Genomic DNA, 25,568 nt, shown 5'->3' on the forward strand with positions numbered 1-25,568 from the left:
ACACCTGTCAGCAACGGGTGTGGCTGAAATAGCCTAATCCACTCATTTGAAGGGGTGTCCACATACTTTTGGCCATATAGTGTATCTGCCTTGCCTGGCTACCCAGACTCCTTGCTTCGGCCAAACGATACGCCACGCCCACGGATGTTAGTTTCTTCTCTACAATAGAGAGCAATAGTAATGGCATCTTTTTGTAGTCACTAACTCCACCATGGTTCGTTGGACAAGGCCTATTGGAAAATTAATCAAGTTTTTGTAGGGTTTTTCACAGAAACACAGAAAATAAGGTCTGTGGTAAACACAGGCTTAGGAGATCTTATGCGTTTTGTTCTATGAGATCATATTCATCAGCTCTACGTCACTTTTTCTGAATTTTGAAGCATTTAGGTAATAATAAAACACATAAAGCAGAGATAAAAGCTTCATTATTCATAAAGGTTGATGCTCCTCACCAGATTGATGAGGAGGAACATGAGGAACATGACATGTCGAACTATCTGTGTCACTCAATCTTTGAGTGATAATGTAACATTCAACATTCAAGTGATAATGTAACATCCCCTTACAAAAACGAATACAGGAGTCCTGCAGGATTTGTTTTCCATTGTGAAGGAATTGCGGTGACCTGCAGGAGTCCTGTAGGCCTTTATTGTAAGAGTTTTCAACGCATAATAGCAGAGGTGGGATCAAATCACTATTATTTGAGTCACAAGCAATTCTCAATTCACGAGGTTCGAGTCCCAAATCTAGTCTCGAGCCATGTCCAAGTCGTACATTCTAAGAGCAAGTCAAGGCGAGTCGAGTCACAAGTTTTCAAGTCAAGTCTCAGTCAAGTAAAAAAATATACATGCAATGATTTGTTCAACTACAAATCGAGACCTTGGGACTTTAAGGTCTGACATTTTTGTTTAAAAAAATTAGTTTGTGTCACAAGCTGATGTGGATGCGGTGTTGGAGTCAGGCGCAGGACACAGAAGCTTAGTCAAAACGACTTTACTTGTCAACAAAGACAATACAAAATAACGGGCCTCAAACACAGGAGGCGAGCGATTACGCAAACAGTGCGTAAAAACACTCACAACTAAAGAACAATAATAATGCACCAACGGACAGGCAGACAACAACACACAACTGCAAACAAAACCAAAGGAAACGTATAGGTAACATAATCAATACATAAGACGAAACAGGTGCACCAACAAGACAAAACCAAACAAACATAGAGAACATCAAGCGGTAGTAGCTAGTACTCCGGGGACGACGAACGCCGAAGCCTGCCCGAACAAGGAGGAGGAGCAGTCTCGGCGGAATTCGTGACAGTTTGTCACATATAATAGATCTATAGATGGTTTTTCATATGTCGTGAAGTTAGATTTTTGAAAAAATATTTATACATTTGAAAGTTCTATTTGCATAAACCAATTTGAACTTTGCGCTATAAGGTTTTATCTGCAATCCAATCACAAGCCTGAACAAATACAGATGGACCAATCAGAAAACATATCTTTGCCATCTCCCTCTAAGTATGGTCTAATTACCTTTTTCGATTTGCTCTGCCCGGATTACCCCTGAAGTACCCCCTCGTGCATTTTATCAGTAAGCCTATGGTCTCATGAGTCTTCTCAAGTACCCCCTGTGGATAGGCCAAGTACCCCCAGGGGTCCTAGTACTCCTGGTTGGGAACCACTGGTCTAGGCTAATCTAGTCAGCAATAACAACACTGTCAGAAATATTAAAGTAAATGATGTTGTCACATCATTGTTCACTGATGACAGTAATTCGTCTGATGATCATAATACTTAATGTATTTGATGATGTGTTCTGACTATCTTGTTAAAATTGTGTTATTCTATCATTTGTGCATTCAAATAGCTACAGTCTTCTTAAGAACTGAACGTGTCTAATTCAGAAGTGTCAGATAGAACCCAGATTGACATTTCAGAGCCATAAGGTTCCATCAGGATTTTGATACTCTGTACTTTAGGTACTGTATCTTTAAGGTGAGGACATTAATGGGTTATGAAAGAAGAATTCACTACAAAACAATCTATTTATTGAGGCTACCATACAGCTCTTTTCATTATTTTGTCAACAACACATTTTGATTATGTAATATTTTAACAACAAAATCCAAATGCAAACTTCATAAGTAAATTATCAATTTCAAGCAATTTTGACATACCAAAAGACCAGTAGTCCTATGCTAGTTACTGTTGCTTGATACCCCATTGCTGTTAAGCTTGCAAAGTAAACAGTTAATATCTTGATCATCAAACCATTTTTGAAGCTGAATATCAAAAATAAAATAAAATGTTATTGGTCGCATACACATATTCAGCAGATGTTATTGCAGGTGTAGCGAAATGCTTGTGTTCCTAGCTCCAACAGTGCAGTCGTATCTAACAATTCACAACAAAACACACAAATCTAAAAGTAAAATAATGGAATTAAGAAATATATAAATATTAGGACGAGCAATGTCGGAGTGGCATTGACTAGAATACAGTAGAATACGGTATATACATATGAAATGAGAAAAACAGTATGCAAACATTATTAAAGTGACCAGTGATTCCATGTGCCTCTAAAGTGCAGGGTTGAGTAACCGGGTGGTAGCTGGCTAGTGACAGTGACTAAGTTCAGGGCAGGGTACTTGGGGGAGGCCGGCTAGTGAAGGCTATTTAACAGTCTGATGGCCTTGAGATAAAAGCTGTTTTTCATTCTCTCGGTCCTAGCTTTGATGTCCTTGATTCTCTTTTTGTCCTTCCTGTGACACCGGGTGCTGTAGGTGTCCTGGAGAGCAGGCAGTGTGCCCCCGGTGATGCGTTGGGCAGACCGCACCACCCTCTGGAGACTCCTGTGATCGCGGGCGGTTCAGTTGCCATACCAGGCGGTGATACAGCCCGACAGGATGCTCTCAATCGTACATCTGTAAAAGTTTGTGAGTGTCTTAGGTGCCAAGACGAATTTCTTAAATCTCCTGAGGTTGAAGAGATGATGTTGCGCCTTCTTCACCACACTGTCTGTGTGGGTGGACCATTTCAGATTGTCAGTTATGTGTACGCCGAAGAACTTGAAACTTTTCACCTTCTCCACTGCGGTCCTGTCATTGTGGATGCGGGCGTGCTCCCGCTGCTGTTTCCTGAAGTCCACGATCAGCTCCTTCGTTTTGTTGACGTTGAGGGAGAGGTTATTTTCCTGGCACCACTCCGCCAGGGCCCTCACCTACTCACAGTAGTCTGTCTCGTCATTGTTGGTAATCAGGCCTACTACTGTTGTGTCGTCCGCAAACTTGATGATTAAGTTGGAGGCGTGCGTGGCCACGCAGTCATGGGTGAACAGGGAGAACAGGAGGGGACTGGCACGCACCCTTGTGGGGCCCCAGAGTTGAGGATCAGCGTAGTGGAGGTGTTGTTTCCTACCTTCACCACCTGGGGGGCGGCCCGTCAGGAAGTCCAGGACCCAATTCTACAGGGCGGGGTTCAGACCCATAATGATGAGCTTGGAGGGTACCATGGTGTTGAAGGCTGAGCTGTGGTCAATGAACAACATTCTTACATAGGCAATCCTCTCTCCATACAATGTGATGTTTGCGCTGCACCTGATCCTATAGCTGTACAGCATACCAGCAGTCTGTTCGTTGCTCAGTGGTTCTTGACCCAGGACCCCCCAAAAGGAGCTTGCATGCATGTGCACACAGGGCTAACATGCCCGCACAATCGTTGCACAAATGTAGCCTGTCATTACAGCCATAAAAGGTGATGCATTTTCAAAACACAAGATACAGAAATAAACTACATTTTAGACCAGCATTTTGAGGTGAAAGTCATTCATGTTAGCGGTCAATATCAACTAGTCCAGAGCAAGCAGGATCATATGGCCTACCTGTATGCAGCGTGGGTTGCAGGATCGGATGGAAAGCATGATCTGTTTGTAGCCTTTTTCTTCCTCACAAATAGCATCATTAATTCACCAGAATATGTTACATCTTCATCCCATAAGTATTGAAGTTAGTGAGATGTTACAACTATCTATAGACATCTAGCCAGTACCACCACAGAGGTATATACTTATAACCCAGCCAAACTAGGCCAATCTGAAATATGAAAATGATCAATTAAATAATCACCAGGTAGACTATTGCTCTGGAAAAGACGCGTCCGTAGCAGATTGCTAAATTTATATGGATAATATTAAAGTAGGTTGCCTACTCTTGTTTTGCCAGGCAAAAACAGCGAAAATTAAACAAGCTTTTCTGGTCACTAATCTGGATATGTGAGCCCGCCTTTGCGCGCCAATGCTGATGACTGGTGATTGGTCAACAGTCAAGATGCACAACTTTTTTGAAACTGATATTTGGTGCAATGCCGTAGGTCTATGTTAGTGACCAGATCGAACAAACAAAGGTATAAATATAACATACAGATGGTAGGCTATATGTAGCCTATTCAAATATGTATGAAAAAATATATAAAACATTTCCCATTCAGTTTCACACTTGCGACCACCCAAAATCTTCTCACTGCGCTAACTCACCCGACCTGTGTTGATTGACAGTTGATCCAATCAGAGGGCCAAGTGTGCGTTTCACTAGCCAATTGAATTTCAGTTCAACCCCTAAATTGAAATGGAATTGACCCCCACTCAGCGAAGTTCCATAACAACTGCTTCATCTGATTCAGGTGTGTTAGTGCTGGGCCAGGACAAAACCTTGGAAACACTGTGGCCCACCAGGACCTGGTGTGAAGAACACTGTCACAGAGAGTTGAGCTGAACAGGTCAACATTCACAAGGCCGCGAGGCCAGACGGATTACCACGACGTGCACTCAGAGCATGCGCGGACCAACTGGCAAGTGTCTTCACTGACATTTTCAACCTCTCCCTGACCGAGTCTGTAATACCTACATGTTTCAAGCAGACCACCATAGTTCCTGTGCCCTGCCTAAATGACAAGCGCCCGTAGTACATCGTTAGCCATGAAGTGCTTTGAAAGGCTGGTCATGACTCACATCAACACCATCATCCCGGAAACCCTAGACCCACTCCAATTCGCATACCGCCCCAACAGATTACACAATCTCAATCACACTCCACACTGCCCTTTCCCACCTGGACAAAAGGAACACCTATGTGAGAATGCTGTTCATTGACTACAGCTCAGCGTTCAACACCATAGTGTCCACAAAGCTCATCACTAAGCTAAGGACCTTGGGACTTAACACCTCCCTCTGCAACTAGATCCTGGACTCCCTGAAGGGCCGCCCCCAGGTGGTAAGGGTAGGCAACAACACATCTGCCACGCTGATCCTCAACACTGGGGCCCCTCAGTGGTGTGTGCTTAGTCCCCTCCTGTACTCCCTGTTCATCCACGACTCCAACACCATCATTAAGTTTGCTGACGACACAACAGTGGTAGGTCTGATCACCGACAACGATGAGACAGCCTATAGGGAGAAGGTCAGAGACCTGGCAGTGTGTTGCCAGGACAACAGCCTCTCCCTCAATGTGAACAAGACAAAGGAGATGATCGTGGACTACAGGAAAAGGATGGCCGAACAGGCCCCCATTCACATCGACGGGGCTGTAGTGGAGCGGGTCGAGACTTTCAAGTTCCTTGGTGTCCACATCACCAACAAACTATCATGGTCCAGACACACCAAGACAGTCGTGAAGAGGGCATGACAACACCTTCCCCCCTCCCCACCCCTTTGTTTTTACACTGCTGCTACTCACGGTTTATTATCTATGCATAGTCACTTTACCCCTACCTACATGTACAAATTACCTCAACTAACCTGTACCCCCGCACATTGACTCGGTACCGGTACCCCCTGTATATAGCCTCGTTATTGTTATTTTATTGAACTGCATTGTTGGTTAAGGGCTTGTAAGGGCAAGTTGTATTCGGCGCATGTGACAGATCAAATTTGATTTGATTTGAATGCATGAAAAAGGTTCCTTAGTCAAATTCATCTGTATCATGTTGCAATTGAGCCCCAGTATGGTGAGATTAGAGGCGAACAGTCAAGGACAGAAATGTATTAAGAGATAATAACTTTAATGTCCAAAATTATGTTTAACATTTTTGTTTAAAAAGCATGAAAGCTCAGTGTTGCAATTGTTGTAAGTAAGGAGTGTAAGCAGAAGGAAGCCAGAAGGAGTAAAACTGACAATAATCTATCCAGAGGATATCAGTTCATAATAGTAGAAGCCCCTTCCTTACTCAACTATCTCTCTTTCTCTCTCAAGTTCTGCCACTCTGCCCATCACTATGAAGTGCTTGCTGGAGAACTGCAATGTGGATCGGCAGATAGCACGCTTCGTGCTGCCTGTGGGGGCCACCATCAACATGGATGGAACGGCTCTTTATGAGGCCGTGGCGACCATCTTTATCGCCCAGGTCAACGATTATGAGCTGGACTTTGGCCAGCTGGTCACCATTAGGTATGTATTGGGTTTCAAATCATAAAGCTACCATTGCATCTGCAGGGTGAAACTTTGAGTCCTAACTCAAAAGCAGTAACCACCCAGTGTAGTTTGCCATGACAGCCTTGGTCCTGGCATGGGTGTTGAGATTATAACCGCTGTACTGAATGAATATTCTTTTTTTCACTATGAGATTCGATCACTGTGTTTGATTTAATAAAGAATCACTGCAAGCAATAAGGCTGTCAAGATGTAGGTCATGCAACTTTTTTAAAGGTATTGCTCATATCAGTGTTACCATGGCAGGACAATATTGTAATGCACCTTCTTAGCTTTGTAATTGATTGTATTGGTCTCTGTTTAACAGTATAACAGCTACAGCTGCCAGCATAGGTGCTGCTGGGATTCCCCAGGCCGGCCTCGTTACCATGGTGATTGTCTTGACATCAGTGGGTCTGCCGCCTGATGACATCACTCTCATTGTGGCCATCGACTGGGTGCTGTAAATTCACTATGACAACAATTAGTTTACAGTAGGCCTACAACATATTAGAACATATGACTGAAACGGCTGACAATGGAAACCTTAAATTGTTTACTAACTTCATGGCATAGGACAGACTGGTTGTAATGGGGCCAGTATTTTGGTGCTTTCAGAAACAATGTTTGTGGTTGGAGTGGGAGGCTGATCTCTGGAGCTTTTGTATTCCCTGTCCTTTCAGGGACCAATTCCGAACCATGATCAACATGCTTGGAGACGCCCTGGCAGCAGGAATCATCGGCCACTTACGTCGGAAAGACATAAGAGCAATAGTAATGGAGTCATTTTGTAGGCACTAACTCCGCCATGGTTTGTTGGGAAAAGCCTATGGGAAAATTGAGTTTTTGCAGGGTTTTTCGATAAAAGACAAAAATAAGGTCTGTGGTAAACGCAGGCTTAGGAGATCTTATGCATTGTGTTCTATGAGATCATATTCATCAGCTCTACGTCACTTTTTCTGAATTTTGAAGCATTTAGGTAATGTGGTGGCCGAACAACGATGCTGATATGCTGTGTTGATAAGAAATCCGCTGACACTGTACTTTGATTATAAAGGTTTATTATATCAAAATATTTCAGCGTCAATTTACAGATTTCTGCAGAATCTGGAGAACAACCAACCCAATCTCAAATATGATTATACTCCCCGTCCTTTGTTGAAAACCTGGTATATATCCTATGTAACATAAGATGGGTGTTTTGGATAGACCAATCCCTGGCCTCCACATATCCAAGTGTCCTCTGTTTCAGGGGGCCCCTATAGTAATGCTTTCCAGATGTTTCAGCAGAGTAAAGTTCATCTAACACACCATTTGCAAACGACAGCCAAAATTATAAACTGTTCAGATACTACAGTAATAATAAAAAACACATAAAGCAGAGATAAAAGCTTCATTATTCATAAAGGTCAATGCTCCTTACCAGATTGATGAGGAGGAACATTAGGAACATGACATGTCGAACTATCTGTGTCACTCAATCTTTGAGTGATAATGTAACATACAACATTCAAGTGATAATGTAACATCCCCTTACAAAAACGAATATAGGAGTCCTGCAGGATTTGTTTTCCATTGTGAAGGAATTGTGGTGACCTGCAGGAGTCCTGTAGGCCTTTATTGTAAGAGTTTTCAACACATAATAGTTATAATGCCCTACATAAGTATATACTCATTAATTTAGCCTATAAGTGTTTTTTTGTAGCATAATCGTCTTGAAATTATAACACACACTCAGCAACTTGCGCACTCAGTCTAGTCTCGGCCCAACAGGTAGGCTATATGCTAATGTGGACATTGGAAGTCAGAAATCGACCTCTCCTGAGAGTCCTCTCATCTCACTTCGACCAGCAAGGGGAGTGGCGAAGAGAGGATTTAGGCACGTTTCCCTCCACTATTGTGCACGGACTCTATTTGTGTCAATGTTTATCAATGTTTATCAATGCCCCTTGAAATATGTATTAATCAGTGAAGTTACTGTTAATCCCAACATATCCCCACTTTAATTTAGAATGTTTTTGTTTATGGAAATGTTTATAATTCATTAAATATAATATACATTCATACTATTCTCATTCTCCAAGTGGAACGTTTGTTTGGAGAGCTCACAAACTGTGCAACACTAGTGATAAAGAACTTTTGGTTTATTTAATCGCTTTTACTAGTTTACAGTCAATTTCTTCGTTGTCTTTGGAGAGCGCGTGTCCGGTTTCTCCATCATGTTTAATGTTGTGTGAACTTGCGCTTTAGCGTGGCATGGCCAATACATTTTAGTGGCCCTCCTCTTGGCTGCAGAGACAAAGACCGTGTTAGAGAGGATTATAAAGGCAATGTATCATGGGTAAATTGTGACTGATTGACTGATCTATAAATAATAATGAGTCGTTATTTATGATGCAAGGGGATGTGTAGATCAGTCAGTCAGCAGTCGCCTGCAGTCATTTTGATGCTCTCGAACACGGCCAATATGTTGCTGATTTCCTGCAATTCTAGACATCTTGCCATGGTGCGGAGAGAAAATAGTACAGTTTTAAAGCTAGTTTCCTGCAATCCTACACATTTTGTCATGGGGCTGATGCCATATTCTTATGCAATCTGAGTGACTTAAAGTTTATTACAACAACAACAAAAACATTTTACATTTTTGATTCTCCCTGACTGTCTAGTTTTTATTTTGGTTGTTGTTATTTGTCAAAGATGATCTTATAAATGCTGTATGTAGCTCCATTATCTTTTCTACATTCAGTAATTTATATCTGGTTTAAGTTTACACTGAAAATGTTTTACCATCCCGAAAATTATTTTCATATATATTAGGCTTACTCAACTCTATGTGAAGATCTTCATGCCTGCTCTGCCAGTGAGTTAACCAAGCCCGTAGTTCTTACAGAATTCTGAAAAGTGTTGGCTCATACTACTGATTTAAGATCTGCATGTGAATCTCATGGCTGCAGTGTCTCCACAGGCATCCTTCATGTACCAGCTGCAGGGAAGATACCTTCAAAACTAGGTGCCGTATGCATTTCAATAGAACTCATACAGCCACATCAAAATCAAACAACCATAGGAGATGGCTGTCACCTTTCCTCATAACTTTCATCCTTTCCATCACAGGGGATCTGCAGCTGCTAACACCATCTCCCAGTACACCTTGGCCATAGTCATCTATGTGTACATCCTATGGAGAGGGCTGCACAAAGCCACCTGGGACGGTGAGTCCCTGACCTCTGACTTCAGTTTGTATTGATGTGATGAAAGTCAATACATTGCTTTGCGCAATAGCCAGGGGACAAGGTTGATATTGATGTGTTTAGTTGTAGATCATGTTATATAGATGGGGAAAGTCCACCAACCAACTGTAGTCAGACATTGCTAATTGCTGAAGCGAGTGATATAAGTGTACTTGTGAATATAAATTGTTTAAATTATTTTCTCTTGGTCTCAGAGCTGGGTTGGAATTTTCGTGGTCAAAGTAGCTACTGTTTCCCGCCCAACGCTCTTAACTGCTAGGCTGCCTGCCGCCATTAGAGGGCAAGGTAAACGCCAATAATTACACAGACATTCTGAGTGATCACCTTCAACCAATGGTGAATCATTTCTATCCTGATGGGAGTGGATGACAATTCCCCCATCCGCAGGGCACGAGTGGTCACTGAATGGTTTGATGAGCATGAAAACGATGTAAACCATATGCCATGGCCGTCTCAGTCACCAGATCTCAACCCAATTGAACACTTATGGGAGATTCTGGAGCGGCGCCTGTAACAACGTTTTCCACCACCATCAACAAAACATCAAATGATGGAATTTCTCATGGAAGAATGGCGTCGCATCCCTCCAGTGGAGTTCCAGACACTTGTAGAATCTATGCCAAGGCACATTGAAGCTCTCATGGTGGTTTATGGTGGCCCAACGCCCTATTAAGGCGCTTTGTTGGTGTTTCCATTATTTTGGCAGTTACCTGTATATGCGCCAATGAATAAGAGGGCATTTGACATTTTTGATTCTCCCTGACTGTCTAGTTTTTATTTTGGTTGTTGTTATTTGTCAAAGATGATCTTATAAATGCTGTATGTAGCTCCATTATCTTTTCTACATTCAGTAATTTATATCTGGTTTAAGTTTACACTGAAAATGTTTTACCATCCCGAAAATTATTTTCATATATATTAGGCTTACTCAACTCTATGTGAAGATCTTCATGCCTGCTCTGCCAGTGAGTTAACCAAGCCCGTAGTTCTTACAGAATTCTGAAAAGTGTTGGCTCATACTACTGATTTAAGATCTGCATGTGAATCTCATGGCTGCAGTGTCTCCACAGGCATCCTTCATGTACCAGCTGCAGGGAAGATACCTTCAAAACTAGGTGCCGTATGCATTTCAATAGAACTCATACAGCCACATCAAAATCAAACAACCATAGGAGATGGCTGTCACCTTTCCTCATAACTTTCATCCTTTCCATCACAGGGGATCTGCAGCTGCTAACACCATCTCCCAGTACACCTTGGCCATAGTCATCTATGTGTACATCCTATGGAGAGGGCTGCACAAAGCCACCTGGGACGGTGAGTCCCTGACCTCTGACTTCAGTTTGTATTGATGTGATGAAAGTCAATACATTGCTTTGCGCAATAGCCAGGGGACAAGGTTGATATTGATGTGTTTAGTTGTAGATCATGTTATATAGATGGGGAAAGTCCACCAACCAACTGTAGTCAGACATTGCTAATTGCTGAAGCGAGTGATATAAGTGTACTTGTGAATATAAATTGTTTAAATTATTTTCTCTTGGTCTCAGAGCTGGGTTGGAATTTTCGTGGTCAAAGTAGCTACTGTTTCCCGCCCAACGCTCTTAACCGCTAGGCTGCCTGCCGCCATTAGAGGGCAAGGTAAACACCAATAATTACACAGACATTCTGAGTGATCACCTTCAACCAATGGTGAATCATTTCTATCCTGATGGGAGTGGATGACAATTCCCCTATCCGCAGGGCACGAGTGGTCACTGAATGGTTTGATGAGCATGAAAACGATGTAAACCATATGCCATGGCCGTCTCAGTCACCAGATCTCAACCCAATTGAACACTTATGGGAGATTCTATGTACTCCTGAGTGGCGCAGTGGTCTAAGGCACTGCATTGCAGTGCTAACTGTGCCACTAGATCCTGGTTTGAATCCAGGCTCTGTCGCAGCCGGCCGCGACCGGGAGACTCATGGGCGGCGCACAATTGGTCCAGGGTAGGGGAGGGAATGGCCGGCAGGGATGTAGCTCAGTTGATAGAGCATGGCGTTTGCAACGCCAGGGTTGTGGGTTTGATTCCCACGGCGGGCCAGTATAAAAAAATATGTATTCACATATTATCCGCTCTGGATAAGAGCGTCTGCTAAATGACTAAAATGTAATTCTGGAGCGGTGCCTGTAACAACGTTTTCCACCACCATCAACAAAACATCAAATGATGGAATTTCTCATGGAAGAATGGCGTCGCATCCCTCCAGTGGAGTTCCAGACACTTGTAGAATCTATGCCAAGGCACATTGAATCTCTCATGGTGGCCCAACGCCCTATTAAGGCGCTTTGTTGGTGTTTCCATTATTTTGGCAGTTACCTGTATATGCGCCAATGAATAAGAGGGCATTTTTCCTCCTTGGGAAGCGAAGTAAAGCCTTCTGGGTGTTTCTACAGGTGTTGATGGGCGGCATTGTAAGGGGAGCAGGAAAAGCAGATGGTTGGTGCTGCGTCCTACCTGGTTGGTTACTACATTGTAGGCCTGCCCATTACAGTGTCTCTCATGTTTCCCTTCAAAATGGGCATATAAAGTAAGGCATTTGACATTTGGAGACCGCAATGACCCATCATTGTGATGTACAGTGTAACCTTTTCTCACATGGTCATATTGTCCATTTGTCTCAGGATGTAGGATTGGGCTCTTCCTATGTAGCGTCCTGCAGGCTATTTTCCTTGTTGTCTACATGTGTAAACTCAACTGGAAACAAAGCACCTACCAAGTAAGCAGCCCCTCTTATAACCTCTTCTAACCTTCACCTTCTTTTCATCCTGTTTGCAATTGTGTTTTACCATCTTTACTGAACCAATGTTATACTTCTGACGATGTACATGTAGATTGTTTGTCAATTATTGTTTTGTCAGGCACTGGTGAGGGCAGGAGTGCAGAGCCCTAAGGAAAAGGAGGAGAACACTCCCTGTCTGGAAAAGACTTTTTACAGGAACACTCAAACTTTAACTTGTGCAAAGTCAACCATGGACACTAGCCCTTAAAGAAACAATAAGGCTGCATTTACTTGTCTTCTAACACAATCTTTCCATTCCCCTCTGTCTCCTCATAGGCTCGTGCCAGACCCTTTTGACCAATGAGCAGAGTCCGGTGGGTGTGGTTCTGTCTGTCAGGCATCTGGTTCTTCGGCGTGGGCTGGCTGTGGTCGTCATGCTGCTCAGCCTTGCAGTCTGAATCATCACCAACCAGCTGCTGACTGTCCTGCTGCCCGCCACGTCAGTCACCATTGTCATGTGATTGGTATGAAGAAATGGGTCCGGACCATACATTTGTCCACTTTGTGGGCTGTAGTACATATTTGCAGATTGAATGACGTGCATTTGCACAAAAAAAATCATACAAGCACCTCACAATTTTTGAGCACGCTGATTGTGAACTGATTGATCATATCAGCAAATGTAATTTTGATTAACTTCTTTGCATTCTTTAGCAGTTCTAAATACACATTTATTACCACGATTTTTGTTTCAAATATTAATTCAAGTGTGATTCTTACAAAATATTGTTTGCAAATTATGCTGCATGTTACACGACTTCGTTATCATTTGCCCATTCTAGTCTATAACATGGACAAAGCATACATTTACATTTACGTCATTTAGCAGATGCTCTTATCCAGAGCGACTTACAAATTGGTGCATTCACCTTATAGCCAGTGGGATAACCACTTTACAATATGTTTTTATTTTTTTTAATTTGTTTTGGGGGGGGGTGGGGTAAGGGGGGGTAGAAGGATTACTTTATCCTATCCCAGGTATTCATTAAAGAGGTGGGGTTTCAAGTGTCTCCGGAAGGTGATGAGTGACTCCGCTGTCCTGGCGTTGTGAGGGAGCTTGTTCCACCATTTGGGTGCCAGTTCAGCGAACAGTTTTGACTGGGCTGAGCGGGAACTGTGCTTCCGCAGAGGTAGGGGGGCCAGCAGGCCAGAGGTGGATGAACGAAATGCCCTCGTTTGGGTGGAGGGACTGATCAGAGCCTGAAGGTAAGGAGGTGCCGTTCCCCTCACAGCTCCGTAGGCAAGCACCATGGTCTTGTAGCAGATGCGAGCTTCAACTGGAAGCCAGTGGAGTGTGCGGAGGAGCGGGGTGACGTGAGAGAACTTGGGAAGGTTGAACACCAGACGGGCTGCGGCATTCTGGATGAGTTGTAGGGGTTTAGTGGCACAGGCAGGGAGCCCAGCCAACAGCGAGTTGCAGTAATCCAGACGGGAGATGACAAGTGCCTGGATTAGGACCTGTGCCGCTTCCTGTGTAAGGCAGGGTAGTACTCTCCGAATGTTGTAGAGCATGAACCTACAGGATCGGGTCACCGCCTTGATGTTAGCGGAGAACGACAGGGTGTTGTCCAGGGTCACTCAAAGGCTCTTTGCACTCTGGGAGGAGGACACAACGGAGTTGTCAACCGTGATGGCGAGATCATGGATGGGCAGTCCTTCCCCGGGAGGAAGAGCAGCTCCGTCTTGCCGAGGTTCAGCTTGAGGTGGTGATCCGTCATCCACACTGATATGTCTGCCAGACATGCAGAGATGCGATTCGCCACCTGGTTATCAGAAGGGGGAAAGGAGAAGATTAGTTGTGTGTCATCTGCGTAGCAATGATAGGAGAGGCCATGTGAGGATATGACAGAGCCAATTGACTTGGTGTATAGCGAGAATAGGAGAGGGCCTAGAACTGAGCCCTGGGGGACACCAGTGGTGAGAGCACGTGGTGCGGAGACAGATTCTCGCCACGCCACTTGGTAGGAGCGACCTGTCAAGTAGGACGCAATCCAAGAGTGAGCCGCGCCGGAGATGCCCAACTCGGAGAGGGTGGAGAGGAGGATCTGATGGTTCACAGTATCAAAGGCAGCAGACAGGTCTAGAAGGACAAGAGCAGAGGAGAGAGAGTTAGCTTTAGCAGTGTGGAGAGCCTCCGTGACACAGAGAAGAGCAGTCTCAGTTGAATGACCAGTCTTGAAACCTGACTGGTTTGGATCAAGAAGGTCATTCTGAGAGAGATAGCAAGAGAGTTGGCTAAAGACGGCACGCTCAATAGTTTTGGAGAGAAAAGAAAGAAGGGATACTGGTCTGTAGTTGTTGACATCAGAGGGATCGAGTGTAGGTTTTTTGAGAAGGGGTGCAACTCTCGCTCTCTTGAAGACGGAAGGGACATAGCCAGCGGTCAAGGATGAGTTGATGAGCGAGGTGAGGTAAGGGAGAAGGTCTCCGGAAATGGTCTGGAGAAGAGAGGAGGGGATAGGGTCAAGCGGGCAGGTTGTTGGGCGGCCGGCCGTCACAAGTCGCAAGATTTCATCTGGAGAAAGAGGGGAGAAAGAAGTCAAAGCATATGGTAGGGCAGTGTGAGCAGGACCAGCAGTGTCATTTGACTTAACAAACGAGGATCGGATGTCGTCAACCTTCTTTTCAAAATGGTTGACGAAGTCGTCTACAGAGAGGGAGGAGGGGGGGAGGGGGAGGAGGATTCAGCAGGGAGGAGAAGGTGGCAAAGAGCTTCCTAGGGTTAGAGGCAGATGCTTGGAATTTAGAGTGGTAGAAAGTGGCTTTAGCAGCAGAAACAGAGGAAGAAAATGTAGAGAGGAGGGAGTGAAAATATGCCAGGTCCGCAGGGAGTCTAGTTTTCCTCCATTTCCGCTCGGCTGCCCGGAGCCCTGTTCTGTGAGCTCGCAATGAGTCGTCAAGCCACGGAGCAGGAGGGGAGGACCGAGCCGGCTGGGAGGATAGGGGACATAGAGAGTCAAAGGATGCAGAACGGGAGGAGAGGAGGGTTGAGGAGGCTGAATCAGGAGATTGGAGGGAGAAGGATTGAGCAGAGGGAAGAGATGATAGGATGGAAGAGGAGAGAGTAGCGGGAGAGAGAGAGCGAAGGTTGCGACGGCGCATTACCATCTGAGTAGGGGCAGAGTGAGTAGTGTTGGAGGAGAGCGAGAGAGAAAAGGATACAAAGTAGTGGTCGGAGACTTGGAGGGAGTTGCAGTGAGATTAGTAGAAGAACAGCATCTAGTAAAGATGAGGTCAAGCGTATTGTCTGCCTTGTGAGTAGGGGGGCGGTGAGAGGGTGAGGTCAAAAGAGGAGAGGAGTGGAAAGAAGGAGGCAGAGAGAAATGAGTCAAAGGTAGACGTAGGGAGGTTAAAGTCACCCAGAACTGTGAGGGGTGAGCCATCCTCAGGAAAGGAACTTATCAAGGCGTCAAGCTCATTGATGAACTCTCCAAGGGAACCTGGAGGGCGATAAATGATAAGGATGTTAAGCTTGAATGGGCTAGTGACTGTGACAGCATGGAATTCAAATGAGGAGATAGACAGATGGGTCAGGGGAAAAAGAGAGAATGTCCACTTGGGAGAGATGAGGATTCCTGTGCCACCACCCCGCTGATCAGATGCTCTCGGGGTATGCGAGAACACATGGTCAGACGAGGAGAGAGCAGTAGGAGTAGCAGTGTTTTCAGTGGTAATCCATGTTTCCGTCAGCGCCAAGAAGTCGAGGGACTGGAGGGTAGCATAGGCTGAGATGAGCTCTGCCTTGTTGGCCGCAGAACGGCAGTTCCAGAGGCTGCCGGAGACCTGGAACTCTCGTGGGTCGTGCGTGCAGGGACCACCAGGTTAGAGTGGCAGCAGCCACGCGGTGTGAGGCGTTTGTATAGCCTGTGCGGAGAGGAGAGAACAGGGATAGACAGACGCATAGTTGACAGGCTACAGAAAATGGCTACAATAATGCAAAGGAGATCGGAATGAAATGAACTAAACATCTGGGAAAGCGAGAGAGCAGGGCCTCCCTCACTTACGTTACACTGAAACACCCAAATATAACTCTCCCAACTTCCACCTCAGAAACTATAATTGTTGTAAACTACAGCGGTTCAATGTTTTCTAGGAATAGACTAGCTTAGTTTATTCAGCTAGCTAACTTGGTACAGTATTCTTCCGTGAAAACCGTCCAGGGCACCGAATCCTATGACACCACAGCCAACTAGCATGCCAGCCTCCAACAACACGGTTTAGCACCAATACTCGGCCACAACAAACCACCAGTGTGTCAACACGCCAAGCAGATAATTTGTGTCCGTGTCTAACGTTGTGTAAAGTTCTGGGTTAGTCCCGACAGCTTGAGCGAGTCCGACGTCAACTTATTCAGCCAGTTAGTTAGCTAGAATAGTTAGCATACTAGCTAGCCATTGCTTTCTGCCAACGAAAAAAACCCTCCTCCCACGGCACGAACACACAGAGAGAGCCAAGCTAACGTAGTACACATTTGTATGCTATGTATTTACAACGTTTAAATATTTATCTCTGTTGGCCTCTTGATCTTTTTTTTTATTAGTCATTTGAAGACATTGAAGGGGTGATGATAGGTTTAACAGCCCATCATGTAGGCCTATATAGAAGTATTTTTTAAATGTTTTTGTGAAAAAATTCTAACATACAAAGAGGAAAAGGTTCGCATCCAGCCAGGCCTCTCGGAAATTCGTTTTTAGCTTTTAAAGGGGCAATCAGCAGAATTAATGATACCTATCCATTGATTGTTGAAGAATATAACCTTTAAATACCTCATGAACTTATTTCAACTGTCGTACCCCATCAGAACCCAGAATATAAGATTGTATTACTCCAATGTTTATTAACAAAGTAAATGTAAACAAACACTGTATAGCCTCAACATGGTTGAAACTATCATTTTGATGTTGATTTTGTGTGCAGTTACTCCCTCTAGTGGCTTTGACTTGCTGACCAGCAGGGTCCTCGTTTATCTTGAACCTATGATATTGGTGTTAATATTACTAAATGCAGAGCAATGGAGCTCCTTGTAAAATGCTGCTGAAATCTCTGAATATTTGAGGGGAATACCAGAAATAAATACATGGCTATGTTCTGAATGTTTGTAGATTCATTTGTAGAAAGCTTGTATAAAAGGGGGCTCACTTAAAATTAGCTCAGTACAATTTACACATATTCCAGTTCAGCTTTCTAAATGAAACAGAAAATCAAGAAATATATCTGAATGTTCAGCTGGCTAACTTAATGATCCTGCTTTATGGAACAGCCAGGACATTGGGAACTGATGTCCTACACAGTACACACAAAACAATAGGACATAAAACACTTCACTCCATGGTTCTGAAAGACTAAGCTATAGTAAAAGGCAAGGAGCAAATCAAGATTGTGTGTTGCATGGGAGAGCACTTAACCAATAGGAACGAGACGCAGGTTTCATTGTACAAAATAGGAGCGAGACAAAAGGTGAGAATGAACCAAAAAGGCTTTATTCAATTTAGACCAGAAACAACATGCATAAAGCTCTCTGCAAGCATGCAAATGATCATGTTCTCCATGGAAATAAAAACCAAGCAACCTTCACAACAATGGTAAAATATATCAACAGTGCCCTAGGAAATATATTCAAACCCACATTTGCCTTTATATGTAAAAATGCATAAAATTATGCTTTTTTAAATGATGTACATAACTCACTCCAAACTTTAAAACATTTTGAATTAATTAAACAAAAAATCACATCTTGACATAAGTAATTGCGACCCTTTGTCAATACTTTGATGGAAAAAGGATTGGCAAATTCAGCTGTGAATGTTTTGACTCATTTCTGACTTTGTGACTTACCCCTGATGTCAAATAAAGTGACAACCTTTGCAAAACAAGCAATCTAGCTCTGCTAGCTATAAAAACGCTACGAAAATGTCAAAATGTTCATCTATGTCAGGGTCTAACACAGAAATCCCCCCAGGTCATGCACCTGTCCTCATTCATGGTGACGTGAATGACATGGTCTTGGTTCAGCCCGCCAGCATCAGTGACCGTCAGATCAATGTAGAAGTTTCTCTGCTCCCTCATGGCCTTGAATGTCAATTCAACCACAGTTCCTGGGACAGGAGAAAAAGGGGACATATTTCAACCTTGAATGTGAAGAATATGTTGATGTTGTCAAAAGAACATGTAGACAAAATGACATACTTGGTCTGTTGATATTATGAATAAAATTGAACAGGCTAATGCAGAGTGAATATGTGAAAAGCAATGAACTGTGCACCTGCAGTGCAGTTTTGACACTAAAGGTTGCAAAACCATTAAAAGACATGTCCCCCTATTTCTCACCTGTTTTGTCCATTTGGGCAGTGCAATACATCTTGGACCCTTTCAGAAGTTCTACACTGAAGGGTTCAGCAAAGTCTGGGCCATCTCTGTCTGTCACCGCCAAACGCACTAGACGGGGGTCTTGGTTGCAGAGCTTCAACGGGGTGTCATCAATAGTCGGAGCATTGTCGTTTACATCTTCCAGTTCTATCAGAATGGTTCCAGTTGCAGTTGCAGGGATTTCATCTGATAACCCAAAGCAAGATACTTTTATCAAAAGGAGTAATGAAGAAGTCACAACTAAATCAACCTTGTTCCCAGGCTGAAGCCTGCTGGTGAACGATATTACAACGAAATCAAAATACCACTTTCGATTGCGAGAATGAGAACTCTGTATTTGCCATCTTTGACAAAGGGAGATTCTCTGTCCAGAGGGTGTTTGGTTTTGATCATTCCAGTCTCGCTGTTGATGTCCAGCCATTTAGCAGGATCTCTGTACATGCGATACCTAGAACATACAATATATTGAGTTAAAACATCGCCATTCACAAGTCTTCTTGAAATCTTAATGCATATGCATTTGATTGTACATCATCATAAAGTGCTTGTTATATAATTGAATTGACTTATCTGCATAATGTATCTCTCTCCATTTATATACCAGGGCCTCAACTCAATTTAATCAATTGCAGATAAAAGAAAGATTCATGAACTCACATGAGTTTATGTGCCATGATGTCTGGATCAATAGCTGTATACAGAACCAAGTCACTGTCCACTGGCAGGTGTTCAGATATGGAAACAACCTTTTCCACTGGGTCAAAGACAGGGGCATCATTCAGATCCTCCACATTCACCTGGACTGTGGCAGTGGAGGTGGGCAGGCGGATGGCAAATGGGACCTCATTCTCCACAGTCACCAACAGGGTATAGCGATTGTTCTTCTCAAAGTCAAGGGGCTAAACGGGAACGAGATACAGCTAGGTTCATGACACAATGACAAAAACATCAACAATTTTGTCAAATATTTGTATGGTTTGGCTTCTACGATGAAATTCAGACCTCGGTCAAATACATATTTGCTGTAACTCAGTTCCATTCACATACTCATCTGAAAAAAGAAACAAAAAACCAAGCAGGTACCTTGGCTGTAGTAATGATTCCTTCCAGTCTGTTAGGCTCGGTGTTAACAGTGAACAATCCACCTGGGTCTCCATCTACAATCCTGTACACTGTGGCCCAGCTGGAAGAGTGTGGCTCATCTCCATCAATCACTGGCATTTTGACCACCAGAGCATTCACTTTATTCTCTGGGACAGACACCGTGTTCTGAAAAGAAAATACATTTTGAGAACATGTGAGAAGATGTGTTGTATGCCATTTATCAAGTTCATCATATTTTCCTCAAGTCAGATCCTTCAATCAAAATATTTCCCTCTTTAAGTCACCTTTACTGTTTAATGATCAGTACTGTTTGCTGATTGTGCACTTACCGAAGACATCACAAATTGAGGAGCTATGTCATTGACGTCCGTTACCGTAATTATGGATTTTCCGAAAGATGTCAGACCATTTCCCTCCATATCAGCAGCTTGAATTTCCAAGGTATATTTTGGAATTTTCTGGAAAATTACACCAGATGGAGCATGTTGAGAAATGTAGCGGTTAAGTTAAAATTGCATGCTAGTAGTATAGCCACTAACCTCTCTGTCCAGTCCAGCAGCATTGACCCCAATCCAGCCTGTGACAGGGTTGATGACAAACATGTTGGGACTCGGCAGTTCAGGTTCTTGACTTATAATAGTGTATCTGACATCAGAATTGGCTGAGCCACGCTCATCTGCATCGGTGGCTGTTACCTCCATGACCTCAAAGCCTGAGAAGAAAATATTTCAACATAATACATTATTTTCATGGATGACATCAAGAAAAAAAAAGATTGAATATTGATATATTACTTTTATCCTAAACCTCAGCTTATGATATCTGACTAAATGTTGACTGAGACACACCTGGTAGGTATGCTTCAGGGACAATCCCTGTAAAAGGATCTTGGGTGAATACCGGCTTGTTGTCATTCATATCAATTACTTTAACAATAATCTCCATGGGTTCTTCTGCTGTACCCGAACCAACTGTATCAGCATGAGCCACAAGCTAAAGGGGAAAATATTTAATCAAAATAACACATGCATTCAAAGTTCTAGAATTCAAAAGACAAAACACAAACAGACATTACCATATATTTGTCTTGTTTACAAACATTACCAGATATTTGTCTTGTTTACAAACAGTAACATATATTTGTCTTGTTTACAAACTTTACTATATATTGGTCTTGTCTCTCTCTGTCCAAAGGCTTGGTCACATAGAGAACCCCAGAGTTTTTGTCCACAGTGAACAGTCCCACAGGGGGTTGATCTGCTCCAGGACCAGTGATGCTGTACTGGATCTTCACCTCTTTATCATTGCTGGACCTGATCTGAATGTAAATATTAACAATGTTAAAACCAGAGCAAAATCCTGAACCAACCATATTTCCTGCCAACATAAACCTACAATCACTCACCTGCACCATACTCTTGGGGAAGGGGCCTCTGTCGTTCTCTGGGAAGTTAATGGGAGGAATGATCCAATCCCTTTTCCTTCTCACCAGACCTACCAAAGACTTTGGAAACTCCAGAACTGGAAGACTTGCAGGATATTTAGGCTGTCCGAAAAATATATTTACAAATTAGAAAAATAAGACCAGCCCAATGGCACTTATGCAGATGGATGACAACAATGATTAGTTATTGAGGAATGAAACGACACTAAGTTGTAAGATCCACATTCTCACCTGAGAGACAATGCCAGCATCCTCATGCCCGAAACCCTCTGTGAGGAGATCAAATGAATATTAACACTTTTAAAGCAAACAATGCCACTACAGTATGTTGCTACTACTCTGCATAATGCATATTAAAATGATCTTGATTTGACAAATCTCCTTTATTAGCCAATATTCTAAACAGTAAAATAAGTCACCCTCAGTTTCTTCCCCTCCTGTCAGTGGATAGTCAAAGCCATTGCCTGACTTTAAAGTCTCAGACATTCTCCCCAGGGCCCAACCCTGAGGTTTGAAGGAAAACAAATATTGTAAAACATGATCTACACTTCCCTCTATATGCTATTGTACAGTGAAGTTAAACATTTTTATTTGGCTCTACACTCCAGCCTTTTACATTTGAGAGATAATGTTTAATATTAAGCGACAGTACAGAATCTGTTCCACCATTTAAAAATGAAAGCACTTTATGTATCTAGTCCCTCCATTTGAAGAAGTCATAAGTATTTGGACAAATTCCCTTATAGTGAATTAAAGTAGTCAAACTGACACTACAAACTTGATGGATGAATTTGAGGTGTCTTTTGGATAATGTTTTGCCCAATAGGAACTGAAAAATATGGCTAGGTTGTAGAATCGAAAGATCATTTAAATACGTGGGTGCTGGTTTTATGCCGGTAGCAACCACCACAGGGTGTCCATCCAGAACACGAGGAACCAACATTTCAGTTTCAGGGGGTTTAATACATGATCCACACACACACACACACACACACACACACACACACATCCAACACCACTCTGAAACTAATTGTGTCTGACAAGGATTGTGGTTCTGAAAACAGAGGTAAAACTTAGACTATAGCACTGATATGCTTAAAATGACTAACAAGCTAGAACAGGCTTGTGTATTAAAGAATGGGCTATACACTGTAGCAAGAAATGTGTGTTCACATGGCAATAACCAACAGAGGCTATGGAACTTGTTGACATGGTAAACTTAGTAAATATACTAATGTAAACAGTGCAGTATTTTAAGTACAGTGGGGGAAAAAAGTATTTAGTCAGCCACCAATTGTGCATGTTCTCCCACTTAAAAAGATGAGAGAGGCCTGTAATTTTCATCATAGGTACACGTCAACTATGACAGACAAATCCAGAAAATCACATTGTAGGATTTTTAATGAATTTATTTGCAAATTATGGTGGAAAATAAGTATTTGGTCACCTACAAACAAGCAAGATTTCTGGCTCTCACAGACCTGTAACTTCTTCTTTAAGAGGCTCCTCTGTCCTCCACTCGTTACCTGTATTAATGGCACCTGTTTGAACTTGTTATCAGTATAAAAGACACCTGTCCACAACCTCAAACAGTCACACTCCAAACTCCACTATTGCCAAGACCAAAGAGCTGTCAAAGGACACCAGAAACAAAATTGTAGACCTGCACCAGGCTGTGAAGACTGAATCTGCAATAGGTAAGCAGCTTGGTTTGAAGAAATCAACTGTGGGAGCAATTATTAGGAAATGGAAGACATACAAGACCACTGATAATCTCCCTCGATCTGGGGCTCCACGCAAGATCTCACCCCGTGGGGGTCAAAATGATCACAAGAACGGTGAGCAAAAATCCCAGAACCACACGGGGGGACCTAATGAATGACCTGCAGAGAGCTGGGACCAAAGTAACAAAGCCTACCATCAGTAACACACTACGCCGCCAGGGACTCAAATCCTGCAGTGCCAGACGTGTCCCCCTGCTTAAGCCAGTACATGTCCAGGCCCGTCTGAAGTTTGCTAGTGTGCATTTGGATGATCCAGAAGAGGATTGGGAGAATGTCATATGGTCAGATGAAACCAAAATAGAACTTTTTGGTAAAAACTCAACTCGTCGTGTTTGGAGGACAAAGAATGCTGAGTTGCATCCAAAGAACACCATACCTACTGTGAAGCATGGGGGTGGAAACATCATGCTTTGGGGCTGTTTTTCTGCAAAGGGACCAGGACGACTGATCCGTGTAAAGGAAAGAATGAATGGGGCCATGTATCGTGAGATTTTGAGTGAAAACCTCCTTCCATCAGCAAGGGCATTGAAGATGAAACGTGGCTGGGTCTTTCAGCATGACAATGATCCCAAACACACCGCCCGGGCAACGAAGGAGTGGCTTCGTAAGAAGCATTTCAAGGTCCTGGAGTGGCCTAGCCAGTCTCCAGATCTCAACCCCATAGAAAATCTTTGGAGGGAGTTGAATGTCCGTGTTGCCCAGCGAAAGCACCAAAACATCACTGCTCTAGAGGAGATCTGCATGGAGGAATGGGCCAAAATACCAGCAACAGTGTGTGAAAACCTTGTGAAGACTTACAGAAAACGTTTGACCTGTGTCATTGCCAACAAAGGGTATATAACAAAGTATTGAGAAACTTTTGTTATTGACCAAATACTTATTATCCACCATAATTTGCAAATAAATTCATTAAAAATCCTACAATGTGATTTTCTGGATTTTTTTTTCTCATTTTGTCTGTCATAGTTGACGTGTACCTATGATGAAAATTACTAAATACTTTTTTCCCCCACTGTACATCTACACAACACCAGCACACCCCTTTCCTGCAGTCAAATGGCCAAATCGCCCTCTAGTGGCCTCATGGTTGGAATGTTAATATTTTTCATTATTTCACAATGAATAAAACATGTTTCTGTATAAAACGGTTTTGTTATATTTCAGTCTTCTGTGATGTATATAAAGCGTAATATTGGTGAACAGGGAACTGAGGGCTAAGATGCTCTGGACCTACTGGGACTATAGGGGCTATAGACTGAGGACCTAGTTGGACAGAGGGTGAGGTGTCACCTACGACAGGATACTGAACACCTCGGTGAGGAGGGTCCTCCACGGGGACGTCAGGCGGGTCTTCCACGGGGACTTCAGGCGGGTCTTCCACGGGGACGTCAGGCGGGTCTTCCATGGGGACGTCAGGCGCGTCTTCCACGGGGACGTCAGGCGGGTCTTCCACAGGGACATCAGGCGGGTCTTCCACGGGGACATCAGGCGGGTCTTCCACGGGGACGTCAGGCGGGTCTCCTAAGGCAGGAACTAGCAGGACACAGTTCAGAGGGGCTAGCATAAACCACAAGACTTGGACAGGCAGGTCACACTAGGCAGGGGCTGACAGGGCCTGGACAGCAGGCATGGACCAAGCCACTGCAGCAGAGATTGGATGGGGCTCCCAGGGCGTCTTTGGACAGCAGCAGGCTGTATGTCAAAGGTTGGACTAGTTGGTTCCCACCAGACAGGGACCGGAGAGGTCTGAGTGGCAGGGCTGGACTTGTCGCCTTCTGCGGCTGCAAGCAGGACTCCCGCATTATGGACCAGCTGACATTCGGAGGCATTGGTTGGAGCACAGTGGTAGGGTGCTCTCCCAGGGTGAGCTCAGGTAGCTCCACTGTTCATAGATAAGGCTGTAGGTCTTCCTGCTCCCAATCGGACAGGGAGGTGTGGATTGATCTTGGGTACAGAAAAGGGGTCAGCAGAATCTCTTTCGCTGAAGACAGCGACGGCACCACTGTGGGAACCATTTGAGACTGCGGCAGTAGCTTGTTGGAGCACGGTGGGGTGCTCCCCCAGGGTGAGCTCAGGTATCTCCTCTGTTCCTGGAGGAGACTGTGGAACCACTGTGGAGACGATTTGAGACTCCGTGGAAGGAGCTGGATGAAGCACAGAGGTGGGAGTGGCAAGCTGAGGCTCCATGGCAGGAGCGAGTGTAGTAGGCCCACTATTATCTTGAACTCCATGGTCAGCGCAGGCTAGATCTTCACGGCTAGGGTCGGCTGGAGCACAGTGGTGGGGTGATCCGCCAGGGTGAGCTCTGGTAGCTCCTCAGCCCTGGA

At 43.8% G+C, this 25,568-nt stretch overlaps 2 protein-coding genes across 2 annotated transcripts; one reads left to right on the forward strand and one right to left on the reverse strand.

Annotated features, from left to right (window-relative positions):
* The first annotated feature begins 5,981 nt into the window (after positions 1-5,981).
* On the forward strand, positions 5,982-12,941 carry LOC121577429 (excitatory amino acid transporter 5-like). Its single transcript, XM_041891179.1, has 6 exons — positions 5,982-6,005; positions 6,210-6,445; positions 6,795-6,929; positions 7,150-7,248; positions 10,937-11,034; positions 12,820-12,941. The coding sequence occupies exons 1-6, from the start codon at positions 5,982-5,984 to the stop codon at positions 12,939-12,941; spliced, it is 714 nt and encodes a 237-aa protein (XP_041747113.1).
* Positions 12,942-18,092: 5,151 nt separating this feature from the next.
* Positions 18,093-25,043, reverse strand: LOC121577428 (B-cadherin-like). The gene is made up of 13 exons (XM_045223593.1): positions 24,968-25,043; positions 24,532-24,774; positions 21,689-21,726; positions 21,419-21,559; positions 21,176-21,331; positions 20,862-21,006; positions 20,553-20,725; positions 20,343-20,471; positions 19,993-20,178; positions 19,567-19,808; positions 19,215-19,357; positions 18,871-19,095; positions 18,093-18,638 (listed from the first exon to the last, which is right to left on the reverse strand). Exons 1-13 carry the CDS (start codon positions 25,041-25,043, stop codon positions 18,475-18,477), a joined length of 2,061 nt encoding a protein of 686 aa, XP_045079528.1. The 3' UTR covers positions 18,093-18,474.
* Between the last annotated feature and the right edge of the window lie 525 nt (positions 25,044-25,568).

The sequence above is a fragment of the Coregonus clupeaformis genome, chromosome 11, assembly GCF_020615455.1.
Source record: "Coregonus clupeaformis isolate EN_2021a chromosome 11, ASM2061545v1, whole genome shotgun sequence".
Classification (NCBI taxonomy): domain Eukaryota; kingdom Metazoa; phylum Chordata; class Actinopteri; order Salmoniformes; family Salmonidae; genus Coregonus; species Coregonus clupeaformis.